The following is a 16556-nucleotide window of genomic DNA, read 5'->3' as shown; positions in this document are numbered from 1 at the left end:
TATACATTCAACAAAAGAAAAAAGGAACTTGACCTAGGTCACATAGCTCTAAGTGGCAGCACCAGCATCAGAATTTAAATTGGATTTCCTTTTCTAAAACTGTAGCTGGCATTTCCTTGGCTACAGAAAGCTGTGTTAAATGCAGCCTGCTATGAAAAGTTCATTGATTACGACATGCATTCAACACTCGATACAACACATTGACTGAGCAACTAGCAGGTTGAACCATATGGCGTTGCTGTTTTTGACCTACAAACGTGGCGATGTCTTCCATTTCAGCTAATATCTATGCCAACAGCAGGATAAGGAGGGGCTGGGGACACCAGGACCAACAGCACAACCCCTGTCCTGATGGAACTTGCAGCCTAGCGCATGAAACCAAGAATTAAAAAGCAACCTCAATCTTGAAGAAAGTACGTCTAGCTTCACTACTGTGGTTAATTGTGTGTATGTATTTGTGACTGCTTGACTTCTTTGCTAACCTATAAACTACACAAGAATGATGGCTGTGTCTCCTTGTAGCACATGGCCAGGCACGTAGCAGAGCACATTAGATACTGGTTAACTTATTAGTTCCTGTTACAAGAGGCAAGCGAGGGTGCTGAGAAGCTTTTGGCAGAGAGAGCTAACTCATCTTGGGCGGTGAGGACCAGGCACTTCCCTAGCTTGGAATTTCTGACACTGCTGATATGGCTGACTTAGGTCTTCACAAAACAGGTCCTCACGGGGCATATAAGCGACCAGCAGCGCAGGTAGGTGGGGCTTCACAGGGAACACTTAAAATAGTTAAGAGAATCAACTGTTTTCCAACACAATCAAGCATTTGAGAAACACCATTTACATAAACAATTGGCACGCTAATTGCAAATCATTCTGTTGGTCTCCTAAAGCAGGGTCCCCAAGGACCTGTATTAGGCGCTCTATTTGCCTCGGTTACCTTAGAATATTCACTTAAAAGTAGTAACAATGAAATTCTCGGAAAATATTCGCTAATTCAGACACTTTACTAATTGAAACTCATCTTCCTCATCAGTCTGTGTGTTAGGACTTCTACCTATTAAGAGAAAGTAGCAAAGACGGCCCTTAGAGTAATTCACCAAATTCTTCCGCAGGACCCTTCTGGTGGCAAGAACCTGAGCGAACATCAGGGAGTGGGTGCAACTAGAAACTAAAGAAATGACAACTTGAAGAGCAACTATAATCCAATTTAGCCTAATAAATGATATATGTGATGTCACATCAAATTATAAGGAAAATGTGAACATTTCAGAGCCTGCACCCCTGGTTTTCTTTTTTTTTTTTAATTTTCACTAGAGGGTATTTTTTTCATTATTTCTAGAGAGAGTGGAAGGGAGGGAGGAGGAGGAGAGAGAGACACAGATCGATTGGCTGCCTCCCTCACATGCCCCCACCAGCGCTGGGGAACCTGCAACCGAGATACGTGCCTTTGATAGGGAATTGAACCCCCAACCCTTCCATCCGCAGCCGACACTCTAACCACTGAGCTAAATCGACCAGAGCTGCACCCCTAATTTTTTTATTAACCTGATATAATTTAACAAAAGTGCCAGTGGACACCACTGACCAGCAGGCCTGTTATCTACGTTGCAGCATCTCCTGGGGAGCCCGCCCTGGACACGCTGCACAGATACAGAAGCGCCTGTCACCGTTCTCTGTGCCAGCACACTGGTCACAGTCATGGAGCGTCCCGGACTCTCTTGACATGGCCAATGGTCAGCAGGCCCCGTCCCCAAGCCGAAAGCAAACAAAAACCTGTCACCATCTCCAAAGGATGCCAAGGTCCCCATCCAGCCTCATTGCAGAAATTCGCGCATCTCTGGATGCAGGCGGGATGATCAGGACCCGCGAGATTATGCTCTGGATGTCTTAAGAGTTTAGTTACTTAAAACCCTCCATGTGACTCAGTCATCCCCCTACTGATGACAGAGGAAGAGCCTCCTTGATTACAGTGAATGCCTCTGCATTTACAAAAGGGAAGATGTGCAGAAGAAAACCAGAATCAGATTTCTGATGGGCACCGCACCAGCGCCAGGACACGGGCTGCTGAATAAATTATGACGAGGAGGCAAACACAGTAATCATAAATCCCCCATAACTACCACAGCCCTCAGGGCTCACATTTACTTATTTCCCACCAAAGCATAGATTGAATCTGGCCTTGTGCTCAAATGAGGCCTGGCTCTCCCCAAATTCCAACTATGGGAAATGACAGCTCTGCGGTGGGGTTACCAGTGGGAAAGGAAATGTTTGGATTGTGTAATGCTTTAATTAAAACAAAGACGACGTACACCAGTCTCCTCGTCTGTTAAGGGGGTTTCCAGCCCTCCATCCATTCTCCCCGCTCCCAGGCCAACACAGTCTTGTCCTCACCTCCAGAACAGTTCCCCTTTAAAATAAGAGGATTACACCTGAGATCCAGAAAGATTCTTCCAAAACAAATTCAAGTCTGGAGGCAAGTTCTCGATCTCCTCTCTCCTTTCTAGACACCCACTGCCCATGGGAGCTGCTCGGAAGAGCTGGGTTTGTGACAGGCATGTGAGAAGGGAGAAGGGACGGCATTGCTCGCAGCCATGATGTGCCTGAGCAACCAGCGCCGGGCCATTACCCGCAGTGACAGAGGGAAGGAAAAGAGCGGGCAGGGTGCTGGGAATGCGGGCTTGATCTTTTGTAACAAAACGCCAGAAGGCAGATTGCAAAACTGTTCGGCAACATCAGGAGACATTAAGAAATGGTTCAGCAAATCATCTCTAAACGGTGTCATAAAGGGCTGTCTGTTGCAGGGTGAGCCTAGAACGAATCTATCTACACAATCGCTCCTCTCAGGAACTAACAGACGTGTCCATCTGTGAAGCAGAATTTCCAACAGGCCATCCATCCCCAAACCAACAGAAAACCATCCATCTCCAAACCAACAGAGAACCACTGCAGAGCAAAACCAACGAGGAAAACCAGAAGGGCCTGGCAGAGCCTGTGGATGGTGGATGGCCCTGCAGGCAGGCTCCTAGGAGCAGCCCCCACCTGCTTGGGGCTAAAGCCATCTCCACTGGGCCCGGTGCACAGCATGCCTGGGACCTGTAGACTCAGGGATGCGTGGAGAAGAGGTGACACTCGAGACAAGTGCAAAGCGGTGTCGTCTCAGGGTTGAAGCAAAGGGGGAGGCTACCTGGCACGGTGCCTACCTGGAAGAGCCTGCACCCTACTGAGCAGACTCCCACAGCAGCTTCTGGGAAACAAAGCCTCCCACTGGCCAGGGTCCCGAGCCATCCCTCAGCCTCCCCTCCCATGGCTTCCTGAGAAGAGGCACTCTGGAAGGACTCAGAGCAGCCGAGAGCAGGAGAGATCGACCGCACCACCACCACCACCACCACCACACCCCAGCATAAGGGTCCTCCAGAGAGCCTGCGACGCATGCTCTCTCCTACCTGCGGGGGAAGTATGGGACTGTTCTATTTCCCATTTGTTCTGGCTTTCTAGAAATTCAGGGCTTCCATATATGAAATTCCCGACTCCCATAGACGAGACAACATCCCCAGCAGTTAATAAGGGCATTCCACATATTCAGGACTCAATATACTCGCATCTTTTCAAAAGGAAGAATTTGCCCTTATGGACCCTCCTCCCCCATCTCCTCCATCACTGCTATTCAGGGCTGCTTGTGGTATTCTTAATTCATGGTTGCCAAAGAAGAGAACAAAACAGGAAGAAAAGATTCTAAGTAATAATAAAAAAAGGCTTACCTTAGGGATAGAAAAGAGTTCCCTAATGCCAGTGTTCTTAATTAATCTATTTGTTAAAGATTAACATACATATCAGGTGACTATTTAATCATGTTCACCATGATTTTACCTTCAAATTCTTGCTATGTGAGATAACAGAACAATGAGCGATTGAAGCAGGCACTCAGATACTGGGTAAATAAACAGATGAAAGTCTTCTCAGGAAAGTATTATAAGAAGATTCTAACAGAACTGTGGTCTCTGGACGGGTGTAGCAGGTGAACAGATGTTTAAGAAGAGTTGACTATGGTATGTGAATCCAGCAACCATCCCTCCAAACAGCGACTATTTTATAAATTGGGTATAAAGGTGAACCTCCAGTGACTCCTGAGGTTTTAAAGAAAGCCATAGCCGTGAACCTGAGAAGTAACCCACACTTTGAAATAATATTTTGCCTGGCCAGTGTGGCTCCGTGGTTGAGTGTCGATCCAAGAGGTCACGGTTCAGTTCCCAGTCAGGGCACATGCCCGGGTTGTGGGCTCCCGTGTGAGGCGTGCAGGAGGCAGTTGATCAATGATTCTCTGTCATCACTGATGTTTCTATCTCTCTCTCCCTCTCCCTTCCTCTCTGAAATCAATAAAAAAAACATTTTTTAAAAAAGAAATAATAATATTTTTACAGCAACAGCTGCTTCTGCAGGACTAGAGAGAAAAGTTCTCTTTCTACGGGTTAAGGTCTTGACTGTCTGTGAGTCAGCAACCTTGAAGGTGCCCCTGGTCCAGTTCATTCTAAATGGAAGAATCATTTGGGAACTGAAAAGTCAGGAAAACTCTCACTTTTGTTCTAGTATGTGAACAAACAAGGACACTTGATTGAATCAGACACAAAACCCAGCATTTGTGGTTGTCCTCTTAACAAGCTTTAAATAGGCTTCATTTTAATTCAACATAGCTTCAAAATTAGAACTAAAATAGTCAATAAAATATGTGCATGCTTAACTTGTTAAATCTGTGTTTTGGGAGAAAATATTCAGAATAAACAAGTCAATTCTTTTCATAAAATACATTCAAATTTAAGGGTAGTGTTTTTATTATGACTCTTGCCCCTGATAAAGACAAAATTATTCCATTATATAGCTACTGAATGAGGCTCACGACTCCCCAATAATTTCACAAATTACAGTTGCAGCTAGCTATAAAATAACCAAATCAATTCTGATTTGGCCATAAAACCTAATAAATAGGGAAGAAAATCACCCCTTTATAATCAAGTTGTTGAACAATATATTCTGTACGTTTCCATTTATGTCAGAAAAAATACATGCGTATATCAAAATGTAAGGAATATATATCAGACTCAGTATGGGGCATGGGGCAAACAGGGGAACTTTCACATTTTACTTTTTGTCTGTACTATTTGATTTTTTTAACAACAGAATTATAGTCAGGGTGGGGGGGGGAGGACACATATGTAATACCCTTTGTAATACTTTAAGCAATAAAAAAATAATAATAATAAAATAAAATAAAAAAGAATTATAGTCAACTGTTATCTCTGTTAAAAATTAAAATTCAAAAAACTAAAGCTTATAAGTATAGGCTGCCTTGTGAAATTGAAAACAATCTCTCGTTGCTTTATTTTTGTATACGCTTACCCTAAAGCACTTTATCTGCTGTTTTAAATTATGACTTAATTCAAATCAAAATTAAGGTTTCCTAATGGACGTGTTACACTTAAGAGGTTGTGAAATTTCATTCTCTGGACGTCTTTAAAAATAAAATAAAACAAAAACCAAGGAATAGGTTGTACCTGGCCAGGACAAGATATGGTTTGACGTGAAGCAATGAATTACTCAACTCCAGGTCTCCTGTTCCTCTTCCTACTGAAAGTCAATCAAGGTCACCAATGCAACCAATTCATGGGCAAACACACTGTGCAGACACGAATGGACCTGGATAGCATCTTCATGCATGTTAGGCCTGTCACTGTTCTCTGTACCAGCACACTGGTCACATTCATGAGGCATCTTGAACTTCCCTGACATGGCCAATGATTAGCAGGCCCTCTCCCATGCCCAAAGCAAAGCAAAAACCTAGTTGCCTAAGCTCTCAGAATAACACTTGGAGTCCATAAGCTGGCCACCTTAAGAGATTTCAAAAACACCTAAAATGACACCACCTCCCCCTAACTGCTAAGATACAGGGGCTAAGGTACCGAACAGGTCAGGCTTATACGTCCTTTGGTCATCAGCAGCCCAGGTCACCAGCCTGATTTTGCTTTAGAGCTGGATTATATCAAGTGTGAGATCACACTGATGGCTGCATAGGAAAAGCAGATTGATACCACATTTAATAAATGCTGTCTGTCTGGGAGATGGAAGATTTCAAGTTTATGAGGCTCCTGGGGGAAGGGGAGTGAATAACAGGGGTCCTTGAGAAGAAGGTTGGCAGCCCTGTCAGGACAAGTCTCTGTCACCGACACACCACCGGCGGGACCCAGTGCCCTGTGGAGGGCAGAGACAGTGTACTTAGAAGCCTCCACAAAAAGGAGGAGCAGACTGCACTCCTGGGAAAATGGGTGTTATAAACAAAAACAGAATTAACACACAAAAGTAACACCAACTTAAGGCAATCCTGACCTTACTCCACTACATCAAAGAATCGTAATGGGGTCCTGGAGCGTTGTCCCATACACCAAAAGGTGTGGGTTCCGTTCCCAGTCGAGGCACATACCTAGGTTTTGGGTTCAATCCCCCGTCAGTACAAGAGGCAGCTGGTGTGTGTGTGTGTGTGTGTGTGTGTGTGTGTGTGTGTCTCCCTCCCCTGCTTCCTCTCTTTCTGAAAATCAAAGAAAACATATCCTCAGGTGAGGATAAAAAAAAAAATCATAACGGGGGGGAAAAAGCACCCCACTGGCATCAGCTTCCTTCCCCCTGTTTTAATAAAGGGAAGGCCTAGGGACCTGAGAGTTGGGGTGAAGAGGCCACCACTAGAAGATTGGCCAACAATCTCTTGAGCTCACAGTTTTGTTACAGTGTCTTTGCCCAGATGCTGTTTTGATGGACACACGAAAGAAAGCTCACCCTTTGGTGCAAGAACAGGTCCCATCACTTCCACTCTGGACCTGCCCCTCCAGGATGGCCTCTTGCCTTCCCTAGCCACTCCTCCAGGGGTCCTCCAGGATTCCCACTTACAGCTCTCTGGCATCTTCCATCTGTCTCTGGCCCAAATACCCAGGCCCCATGCCAAACACCTTCTCCAATTCTTACTTAGCTACACCGTGAGGGTCCGGGCCCACCGACACTGGGGCTGCTCCACTCGTGTGCCCAGGGGTCTTCCCCCCCCAATTTTACCAGGACCCCATCCTTCTATGTCTGAAGGCATGCCTGACACTCCAGCTCCTCCAGAGCCTTTTCAGAATGACCACTCCTGACCTCGTCCAGCCTCACCTCCCGGCCAGAGAACCCCCTCACTCCTCCCGCTGAAAACAAGCACACACGTGCCTTGCCTCCCTCCACAATGAACGCCCATCCTCGGACACCACACACTATCAATGTCTTCCTGGCCACTTGGCCTTAGAGCAGCGGTTCTCAACCTGTGGGTCGCGACCCCTTTGGGGGGTTGAACGACCCTTTCACAGGGGTCGCCTAAGACCATCAGAAAACACATATATAATTACATATTGTTTTTGTGATTAATCACTATGCTTTATGTTCAACTTGTAACAATTAAAATACATCCTGCATATCAGATATTTACATTACAATTCATAACAGTAGCAAAATTACAGTTATGAAGTAGCAACGAAAATAATTTTATGGTTGGGTCACAACATGAGGAACTGTATTAAAGGGCCGTGGCATTAGGAAGGTTGAGAACCACTGCCTTAGATGATCATCTCCTAGGGGTCAGGGACAGGGTTGTGTCCAGCAATGCCTGGGTCACCTGGATGGTGGGGGATGGGGCATTCGGATGAATTTAATTAGAGTTAAAAGAGGGCTAGGCAGAAACTTTGTTTCAACTCTCATTATTATAAAGCTTTTATAAAGCTTTTTAAAGTCCATGTGACATCTGACCACATGCGCTTCCAGCCTGGGTAGAGTGAATATAATTTAATCTTTGGTTTAGGATCTTGCAGGGCCCTGAGGCTCATTATGCGCTTCTGCTACTGTAATTACAGATGCGGAAGATGCAGAGCCTGGGCTGCCAGTGGCCTGGAAGCTAGCTTCTAGAAGAAACCCTTGCTACCACACCTTGTGATTTGTGCCTTTATGAAAGCAGAGATCCAAAAATAAAAACGAAGTCCCATTTAACTGAGGATGCGTTATGGAAAGTCCATTGCTATGGCTTTTGTTAAGTGCCTGCCACTGTGGCCCCCTCACTAAAGGGTTCTTGATGAGAGAACTCGGCAATGTGATTTTCTGCAACTATAAGCTTGATTTTGGTGCAACCATTTATTCCTCTGGAAATCAGGGTGAATTCACACACAGGTGTCCTAAATTTCCTTAAAGTAAAAAAAACAACTCTTCCATGAGGAATAGCTGTGCTCCCTTTGAAACAGCAAAGAAACAGGTGTCCAATTGCGGCGAATGAGGAGCTCCCAAAGGAACCTAAAAATATGACTTAAGGAGCTATAACTCAGGATGCGCAAGGCTGGGACCACGGAAGGCCAACACCTGGAGCCACTTCATGCAGGGCCCAGGCCTGGGCTCCAGGGATCCAGACTAAGCCCAGATTCCAAACTCAACACATCCAAGTCAATCCTCCCTGTCCACATTGTCCCACCCGAACTGGTACCTAAAACCACTGACAGTCATTTCTCTAGTCTCCAAAGGGCGAATCTACCACGGTTATGAGTCTGACTCTGAATTATCAGGACTCTGCTGGGAAGAGAATGTCCTCCCCCTCTGAACCCTGCCATCTGAAAGCACAGCCCCAATCCTCTCCCCAACAACCACCACCGACATTGAACTTCACAGTCTGTGGATGGAATTCAGAGCGTATGTGAACTTGAATGGGGGAAAAATGAACATACAAAACCCCCGACATCTTTATCTGCACTCTCAGTGCATGTTAACAGTGCTTTTGTTGTGAATGTAGCCCATGACTGTGTCACAACAGATACATGCAGAGACCGCAAAATAGCATGTTCACTTTCATTATGCCCAAATTATGGTAACCTTGTTCTGTAATGTTATTAAATGCGACATCATAACCTTGGCTCTTGATATTTTGATAACTTAAGTTTCAATACCATTTATTTTCTTTGTTATCCTATGCATTTGTATCGATGCCCTTTAAAGTGTTTCCTGAGAAGGGGTCTAGAGGCTTCACTAGATTGCCAAGAGGATCCATGGCATAAAAATGGTTAGAGAACCCCTGCCCGGTGAAGTAAAGGCGTGAACACTATAGCCAAAAAACATGGATTCCAATCCAGGCTCTGCCAATTTCTAGTTCTGTTCCTTTGAGCAAAAGGATTTAAACTCTCTGAGCCTTGAATTTCCCCATCTTGACTGAAGGAGCCAACACAGAAACAATACCTACCTCGTTCATCAACAACTTAACTGAACACCTGGTTACTCTGCGCCAGGCACAAGGCTGAGTTCTGGGGCTACAGCAATGAACATGACAGAGAGGGAGGGCCCTTCGGTACTTTCTACAGAAGGTCATGCCATGTACACTGTTTAGCAGTGACTGGCACATAAGCATTCTATAAACACTACAGTCCTACTGCTAAACCCACAACGTTTAGTGTTTAATTATGTGCTGATTATGTTGCCTCCTATGTAACAATTGTTAATTCATCTAGTTCATCGGTTCTCAACCTGTGGGTCACGACTCCTTTGGGGGTCGAACGCCTCTTTCACAGGGGTCGGAAAACACATATAAAATTATATATTGTTTTTGTGATTAATCACTATGCTGTAATTATGTTCAATTTGTAACAATGAAATTGGGGTCACCACAGCATGAGGAACTGTATTAAAGGGTTGCGGCATTAGGAAGGTTGAGAACCACTGATCTAGCTCATGCCCTCCCAACAAAGCTTCCCGGAGGCTAGGGGCTGGGGATCACGCTCACGGAGGGCACAGCTTGTTGGATGGAAGAACACAGGATTTGGAACCAAATGGCCCCGGCCTCGAAACCACTCTGCCACTGGCTAGCTCTGTGACTATACCAGAGACCAGCAGCTGTCCCCCAAAATCTGTCCTCTACTTCCTCTACCGTAATAGAATTCCTAGATTTTGGCTGCGCACATGGACACTCAGAATCAAGGATAATATTTCCCAGCCTCCTCGCAGCAGAGTATGGTCATGTGATCAAATTCTACCCAATGGGGATATAAGCAGAAGTGATGTGTATAACTTCCTAGAAGCGTCCTTAAATTAAGAGGGCCTGCCCTTTACCTATCCTTTTCCCTCCCAGCACAGCCATCAGGGACATGAGATGCCCTTGGGAATGGAAGCATGCACTTGGAGCAAGACAGAAGGGGCCTGGGTCCTACCGTTGTGGGGCACATTTCTAGCTGGTACAGTGATCTACCTTCGGCAAGTTCCTCCACCTCCCTGGGCCTCCATATCCCCATCTACAAAAAGGTGAGCAGACAAGGTCTCTACCCAGCAAGGCTGTGTTGAGGACTTAATGAGATGGGGCTTGCTTCACAGTAAGGGCTTGAGTTAGGAGACTTGATATTACCACTGTTCTTATCTCGCTGCAAAGAAAAATGTTGGAAATGGAGACATCTTAACACTGCCCTGGGGGCCCAGAGGTGGCTCAACAATCACACACTTGAAAGGCACCCCAGCCACGCCAGTCCTCCAGACAAGAATTCCCTTCTCTGGCACCCTTGTCAAAGGCCCCCAGGGAAGGGAGGTGCACTCCCTCTAGGACTACTGTTGGGAGAGGGATGTTTGTTCACCCATTTATCACTATTCTCATCTATCCCTTTGGAATCCTTGATTCCTTCCTCTGAGGGCCCTGACCCACCTCACTCCTCTCCTCTGCCTCCTTATCTCTGCCTTTAATGACCCCACCCCTGCCTCTGGTCACACTCCCACAGGACATCAAAGTTCCCTTCTATCTCTTTTGGAAGCACCCTCTGGTCTCTGCCCAAAGAAGCTTCCCTAACTAACTGGGAAGTAAGTGATGCTTCCTGAGCCCATCCTTTTCAAATAGAGGCTTCCCACGCTCTCCAAACGAAATTCTCTCCCATCGGAGAAGACTACAGGACCATCAGCCGCCGACAGGCTCTCCTGCGTGGATCCAGAGAGGTCCCAACCGCCTCCATTGGGAGTGTTCTGTTGCTAACACTTTTAAAGCGATTTCATCTTGTTTGCAGCATCAGCACTGAGCTGGGAGGCATAACTCTTCCTGGCAATGCAAAAGCGAAATTTGCTTTATGCGCCTAAAGCTCATATTCATCTTTCCTGATAGTTCCCTCCCTGTTCCTCAGACACAAATCCTAATCTGTCTCTCCCAGAGTTGTCATCCTGTGTCACTGTCACCCACAAAGGCTGCTCCCAGGCACAGCCACAATCAGCTCGCTCTCTCTCCTTCTGGCCCTCTGGCTCCGCCCATTCTCAGTAATGGAACTTCACTCTCCTCATGGTTTAACCAGGTCCAGGCTTTAGAATTGGAAGAAGGGTGCCTGTGGCAGCCAATGGCTCCCCAGAGGGGTGGGAACCCAGAGCTGCAACAAGAAGAAACAAGACAGTGGTCAAGAGGGCAGGAATCAGTGCCCAGCCAAGGAGAAAAGGAGGGATCTGACCCAGACATGGCAAAGGACCGGGAGCAGAAAGCACAGGCCTAATGATGTCAGAGGAGCCACAAGCATCTCGGAGATCCGCCCTGTATCCCCCAGGGTTTCCCAACTCGCATTGCCTTTCTGGAGGCTGGCTCAGCCTCACTTTGCAGAGCACTTAGCCTTCTCCTACTTTTCACACACACACAATTTTACTCCAGGGGTGTGGCTCACATGGGCATAAAACCTGGGGATTCTTTGCTGTTTCAAAGTCACATTACACATTAATTTGCATGACACAGCAAGAACGCTGCCCCATGAATCACTCCACAACCGACTACAAGCAGAAAACGAGACCCCCCCCTCAGCTCCAAATACCTTCTGCTCTCCAAGGTTCCCTCCACCATGCTCAGAGCCACCGAAGAAGGAGAAAAGAGGGGACTTCTCCAGTGGGGCCCAAAAGACCAGGCAGAGATGGATGTGTGTCCACAGTTCCAAACCTTCCCACTCCCACCACGTCCGTCTCCTGCCACCATTCCCCTTCAAGGCCACCTTGAGGCTCACTGTCCTCCACGGCACCTGCTTATACGCGAGGCTGGGAGTGAAGGGAAGACAGCAGTGCAGGTGCCAGGGCCCAAGCTTCCACTCCACAGAGTGGCCCAGCACAGGGACCAGCCGGAGGAAACAAAAGGCACAAATGTCACATCTCCTTGTTTTCCCATCAGCACTTCCCTCTGGCCTGGGCCCCACCCGACCACTCTGCCTCTTTCCCGCCTTCACCACACAACCCGCCCCACACCTGAACCTCCCGGAGGGCTTTCCTTGTTGGTCCTCCTGAATCCACATGACTCACTAACTACTGACTTACACCCAGACACTAAGCGAATGACAAATACAGAATCACAAATGGCAATCGGATCGTTAGGACTGGCGAACAGAGAGCTTCCTGCCTTCTGCGTCCACCTGAGCACACGGGAGACACTACCCTAACCCACACCTGGGCGGAGGCTCTGCTGACTACACTGCCGCCAGGCTAGGTGTGTGTGCATGCGTCAGGGCAGGGAGGGCTGGCGTTAATGAACTTACACGCTGCTTCCTTCACGGGCTACGCACTGGAATTACCTAGGACGGCTGAACGTCGGATGCCTGGGTTACCCTCCCAGAGAATCTAGTTGAATTGGTCTGGGGTTGCCTCCTGGGCTTTTATTTTTAATAAATTTTTTAATTGATTTCAGAGAGGAAGGGAGAGAGAAACATCAATGATGAGAGAGAATCATTGATTGGTTGCCTCCTGCATGCCCCACACTGGAAATCGAGCCCACAACCCAGGCCTGTGCCCTGACCGGGAATCGAACCCTGACCTCCTGGTTCACAGGTCGATGCTCAACCATTGAGCCATGATGGCTGGGCCCGCCTGGACTTTTAAAAGCTCCCCCAGTGATTCCAACCTGCACCCAAGTTTGCAAACCACTGACTGCACACATTTATGATGTGTTCAGAGCACTCACAGCCTTTCACTGTCAAGATAGCTCTTGGAGGCCTCATCCCATCTTACTGGGGCTCAGACATCAATCCCGGTAAGGCCGAGACTGGAACTCGGGTTCTCTAACCCCAGGCTCCGTTCTGTCCACCCACCTGGGAACTCTCACCAGGGTGTACACAAGGCATGAAAGCAATCTCCACTGCCAGCAGCTCATGGACAAACCCATTAATACAAGAAGCCTGGACTTGGAGGTGCAGAGACCCAGGCAGCAGTGACGACTGGTTCTGAACGCAGGGGGCCCAGCCATTGGAGAGGGGGGAGGTGTGCTCACGTGTGAGGCCTGGGGCAATGCAGAGACAGACAGATCCTGGCCAGGGAGCTTACCCGAGACCCAATGTGTCCTAACATAGGTCACTGAAGACGGAGCTCAATGGCAGGGAAAGTAGTTTTGAATTTGAGGATGGACAAGCGTTAGGCACTGGGAAGAGAATCTTGAGAGAGGCGTCCAAGGTTTGCCTCTCAGTGCCAGTTTCTTCGTCCAGCTCTAAGCATTCTGACCGTCTGTGGGGGCACAAAAACCAATCCTAATACATCCCCAAACCAGGCAGCTGAAATCCCTCCAGCCTCTCTTCCTGCCAGAGCAACAATCCGCGCTTCCTTGGTGAGGGGACATATGACAGTGCCTTCAAACATGTGTTTGTATCCAGACCACTTAGGTAGCGCAAAGCATCCCTTCAACCCCTTTCCAACCACGCCTACCTCCCCATCAGCATCACCACACCAACCTCCCCGACACAGTAGGAATAATGTTGCCACATCGGGTTAAGAATTTACATGGACCATCACAGAGGTGAAGCCACTCAAGCACGTGTGTAATACTGCAAAGAACCAGCCCACAACCCACACAGAGTCCCCCAACCACTGACGGGCAGATGGGGGACCTCATCCCTGCAAAGCCCGGGACAGACACTTTAAGGGCAGCAAATGTTCCTTCTTACAGACCACACACGTTGTTCCACTATTCCTCCCCGGCCAGAAATGGGCCTCTTAGTTCACCAGTCCAACCTGTGCCACTCAACCTGTGCCACATACCAGCCGCCTCCTGGTGTTGATGGGAAAGAACCACACGGAATTACAGGAACCAACAGCAGGTTAAACTTTCCCATTGATCGATCGCGCTGATAGCAATGCCACTTACCCAGCACAGCCAGACAGCTCAGCACGGGGAGAAAGCACTTCATGTCGGCAGCAGAGAGAAGTCACAACACGGGGCGCTTCCTCCTCTCTCGGTCTTAATCTCTCATTGCTGGCAATCCACTCACAGCTCCGGGGGACAGTTTTGGAAACAGAACTTCACTCAGAAAATAAGAAAAGGTTAAGGAGATCAGCAGGAGGCAGTCGGGAGGACCACGGGTGGGTGGCGCGTGTTAAACTCCCCGATGCAAAGAAAGGGTCCAGCACACTCCTGCAGGCGCTCTGGGCTCCTGCCACATCGTGTGCCTTGCGGTTTCCACTGGAATTATAGATTGCGGTGGGTTAATCCTCCAGGAAAAGGGGAAAAGAGTCTGAGAAAATCCTTTCATCCGCTGATTATACAGAAATGTCCTTGGCTTCCCAGTGAAGGTGTCTGCGCTCTCCTTCATTCGGATTCCCCACAGGGGCCTGGGCAGGTTTTGTCAAAACCTTTAACAGCCAAATCGGCCCTGGCTAACAGCGACTGCTTGGGTTTCTTCGTGGAAAAGTGCACTCCATCCATGATGGGAGGTCAAGGAGCTGCCACCAGCCCCAGACCTGCCTGGCACACACGAAGCCAGTTGGCGTTTCCGAGCCCTGAGGCGGTCCCCAATGCCAGCAGATTTCTAAAACAAACACAACAAAGATTTATCAAAGCCCAACACGCCGGCCACAAAACCCAGAGAGGGGCAGAGCCCGCGAACACCTGGGTCCCTTCCCCGGACCAGGACGGACGCTTTACATTCTGACCTTGGTCAGGTCGCTAGGTCTGCCTCTGCCTCAGTTTCCCCGCCCAGAGCAGGGCAATTGTGGGCAGCCGGATGGTGCCTGCCATACTTTTGCCAAATGCTTCACTCCTGGGAATTCCCGGCGCGAGGCGACGAGCCCGGCGCCACGGGCAGCCCCACCCTCCGCGGGCGCAATTCGGTCTGGGGCTCCGAGGTGGGGCCGCCACTCCCGGTTCCACCCCGGCCCCCGCCCCCTACGTGGGAGCCCGGCGCGCCGCGTCCCTGGTGGCCCCGCTATTGTTTTACCTTCCCGGGTGTGTATTTTCCGCTGAGTGGGAAGAAAAGAGACGGAGGGAGAAGGGCGCCGAGGCTGCGCTTTCCGCTGCCGGGACACGCTCGCTGGGCGCCCGACCGGCCGGAGGAGGGTCTGGGGCCGACCCCCGAGCGCAGCCGGCGCCCGGCCCGCCGCCGCCCCTCCTCGCGCCCTCCCGGGGCCCCGCTCCGCCCGCTGCCGCCCGGGCCCGCGTCGCCCTCGCTCCCCTATGCTCACCTCTCCGCGGCCCTCTCCCTCTACGCGCCGGTCCGTCTGCCGGTCGGTCGGCCCGGGCGCACGCCTCTGGGGACGCGCCGCCTCCTCCCCGTCCTCCGGCTACGGCCCCAGCCGCGCGCGGCCCCGCCCAGGCCCCGCCCCCTCCAGCCCGGGCCGCGGCAGCGGCAGGCAGAGCGCGGGGCCGGGTGCCGCCTGGGCCAGAGGCACCGCCCCCGGGCCCGCCCCTTCCCGCAGACCCGGGACGCGCGTCGGGGCTGGGGGGCCTGGCAGGGACCTGGCTTGGGGGGGAGGGGGGACGCCGAGGCCGCACCTGCCGGTGGGGAGGGCCACCCAAGGCCCTGGATACATCTGGCGTGCGGGCCAGCAGCCCCGAAAGTTAACCGGGGGTTCACGGGCAGCCTCCCGGGTCGCAGGCTAGACGCACAGGCCCTTCCCAAAGCCCAGAGAAGGCCCCAGGGCCCCCCAGGAGGGCGACACAAAAACAAAGTCTTCGCAGAGGACGTGGGCCTCCTCATATAGTGCAACCCATACTGCGCTTCGCTCTAGCACCGAATTTCCTAGAAGTTGAGACCGAATTGGACTCTGAAATAGCCTGGGTTCTAACCCTGGTTCCTCCACTTCCTCAAGACAAACCATGGTCGGGGACTCTGTACCTCAGTTTCCCCATCTGTCATGGTTATGTGAGATGCCCGTGATACACGTGCAAAACAGAATGGTGCCTGCCACATCTTCTGCACTCAGTAAATGTCAGCTGTAATTGTTTTATGAGAAGGTCCTATCCAAGCAAGTGCATTTTCATTCATTTGATACTTATCCAGCCCACCTGGGTGCTGGGTAGGCACCCTCACAAGGTGACCAAGGTAGACCAGGACAGCCCTGTCCTCCTGGAGCTTGCAGTCCCATGAGGAGACAATAAAACAGGGATGGCAAGGAAAAAAAAAGTGTTGAAAAAGCGCATGTAGGGACATAGGTCCTATGTTGGGGGTCGGGGCATGAGGAGGAGGGGGAGTTGGTCACCCAGGAAGGCTTCTAGGAAGAATCAAAGAGCAGAAGAGGCAGCAGAGGAAGAGAGAGGAGAGGAGTGA

The 16556-nt window shown here is 49.6% G+C and overlaps 1 protein-coding gene across 4 annotated transcripts in view; it reads right to left on the bottom strand.

Annotated features, from left to right (window-relative positions):
* Nucleotides 1–15589, bottom strand: part of IGSF3 (immunoglobulin superfamily member 3) — an 87029-nt gene extending 71440 nt beyond the window's left edge. For 3 of the 4 annotated variants that reach the window (XM_036342588.1, XM_036342590.1, XM_036342592.1), the window contains exons 1-2: nt 15472–15589; nt 14159–14819 (exon numbers count right to left, since the gene is read on the bottom strand). In XM_036342588.1, coding sequence (XP_036198481.1) covers nt 14159–14201 — 43 coding nt within the window. In that variant the 5' untranslated portion in view covers nt 14202–14819; nt 15472–15589. Of the gene's footprint in view, nt 1–14158; nt 14820–15227; nt 15249–15471 lie in introns of those variants that run through there. The other variant, XM_036342589.1, reaches the window with a different exon arrangement.
* Nucleotides 15590–16556: the final 967 nt, after the last annotated feature.

Source organism: Myotis myotis, unplaced genomic scaffold, assembly GCF_014108235.1.
Source record: "Myotis myotis isolate mMyoMyo1 unplaced genomic scaffold, mMyoMyo1.p scaffold_m19_p_18, whole genome shotgun sequence".
NCBI classification, from domain to species: Eukaryota; Metazoa; Chordata; class Mammalia; order Chiroptera; family Vespertilionidae; genus Myotis; species Myotis myotis.
Note: the sequence above shows the minus strand (reverse complement) of the source record. Positions and strands in the feature narration are given on the sequence as shown.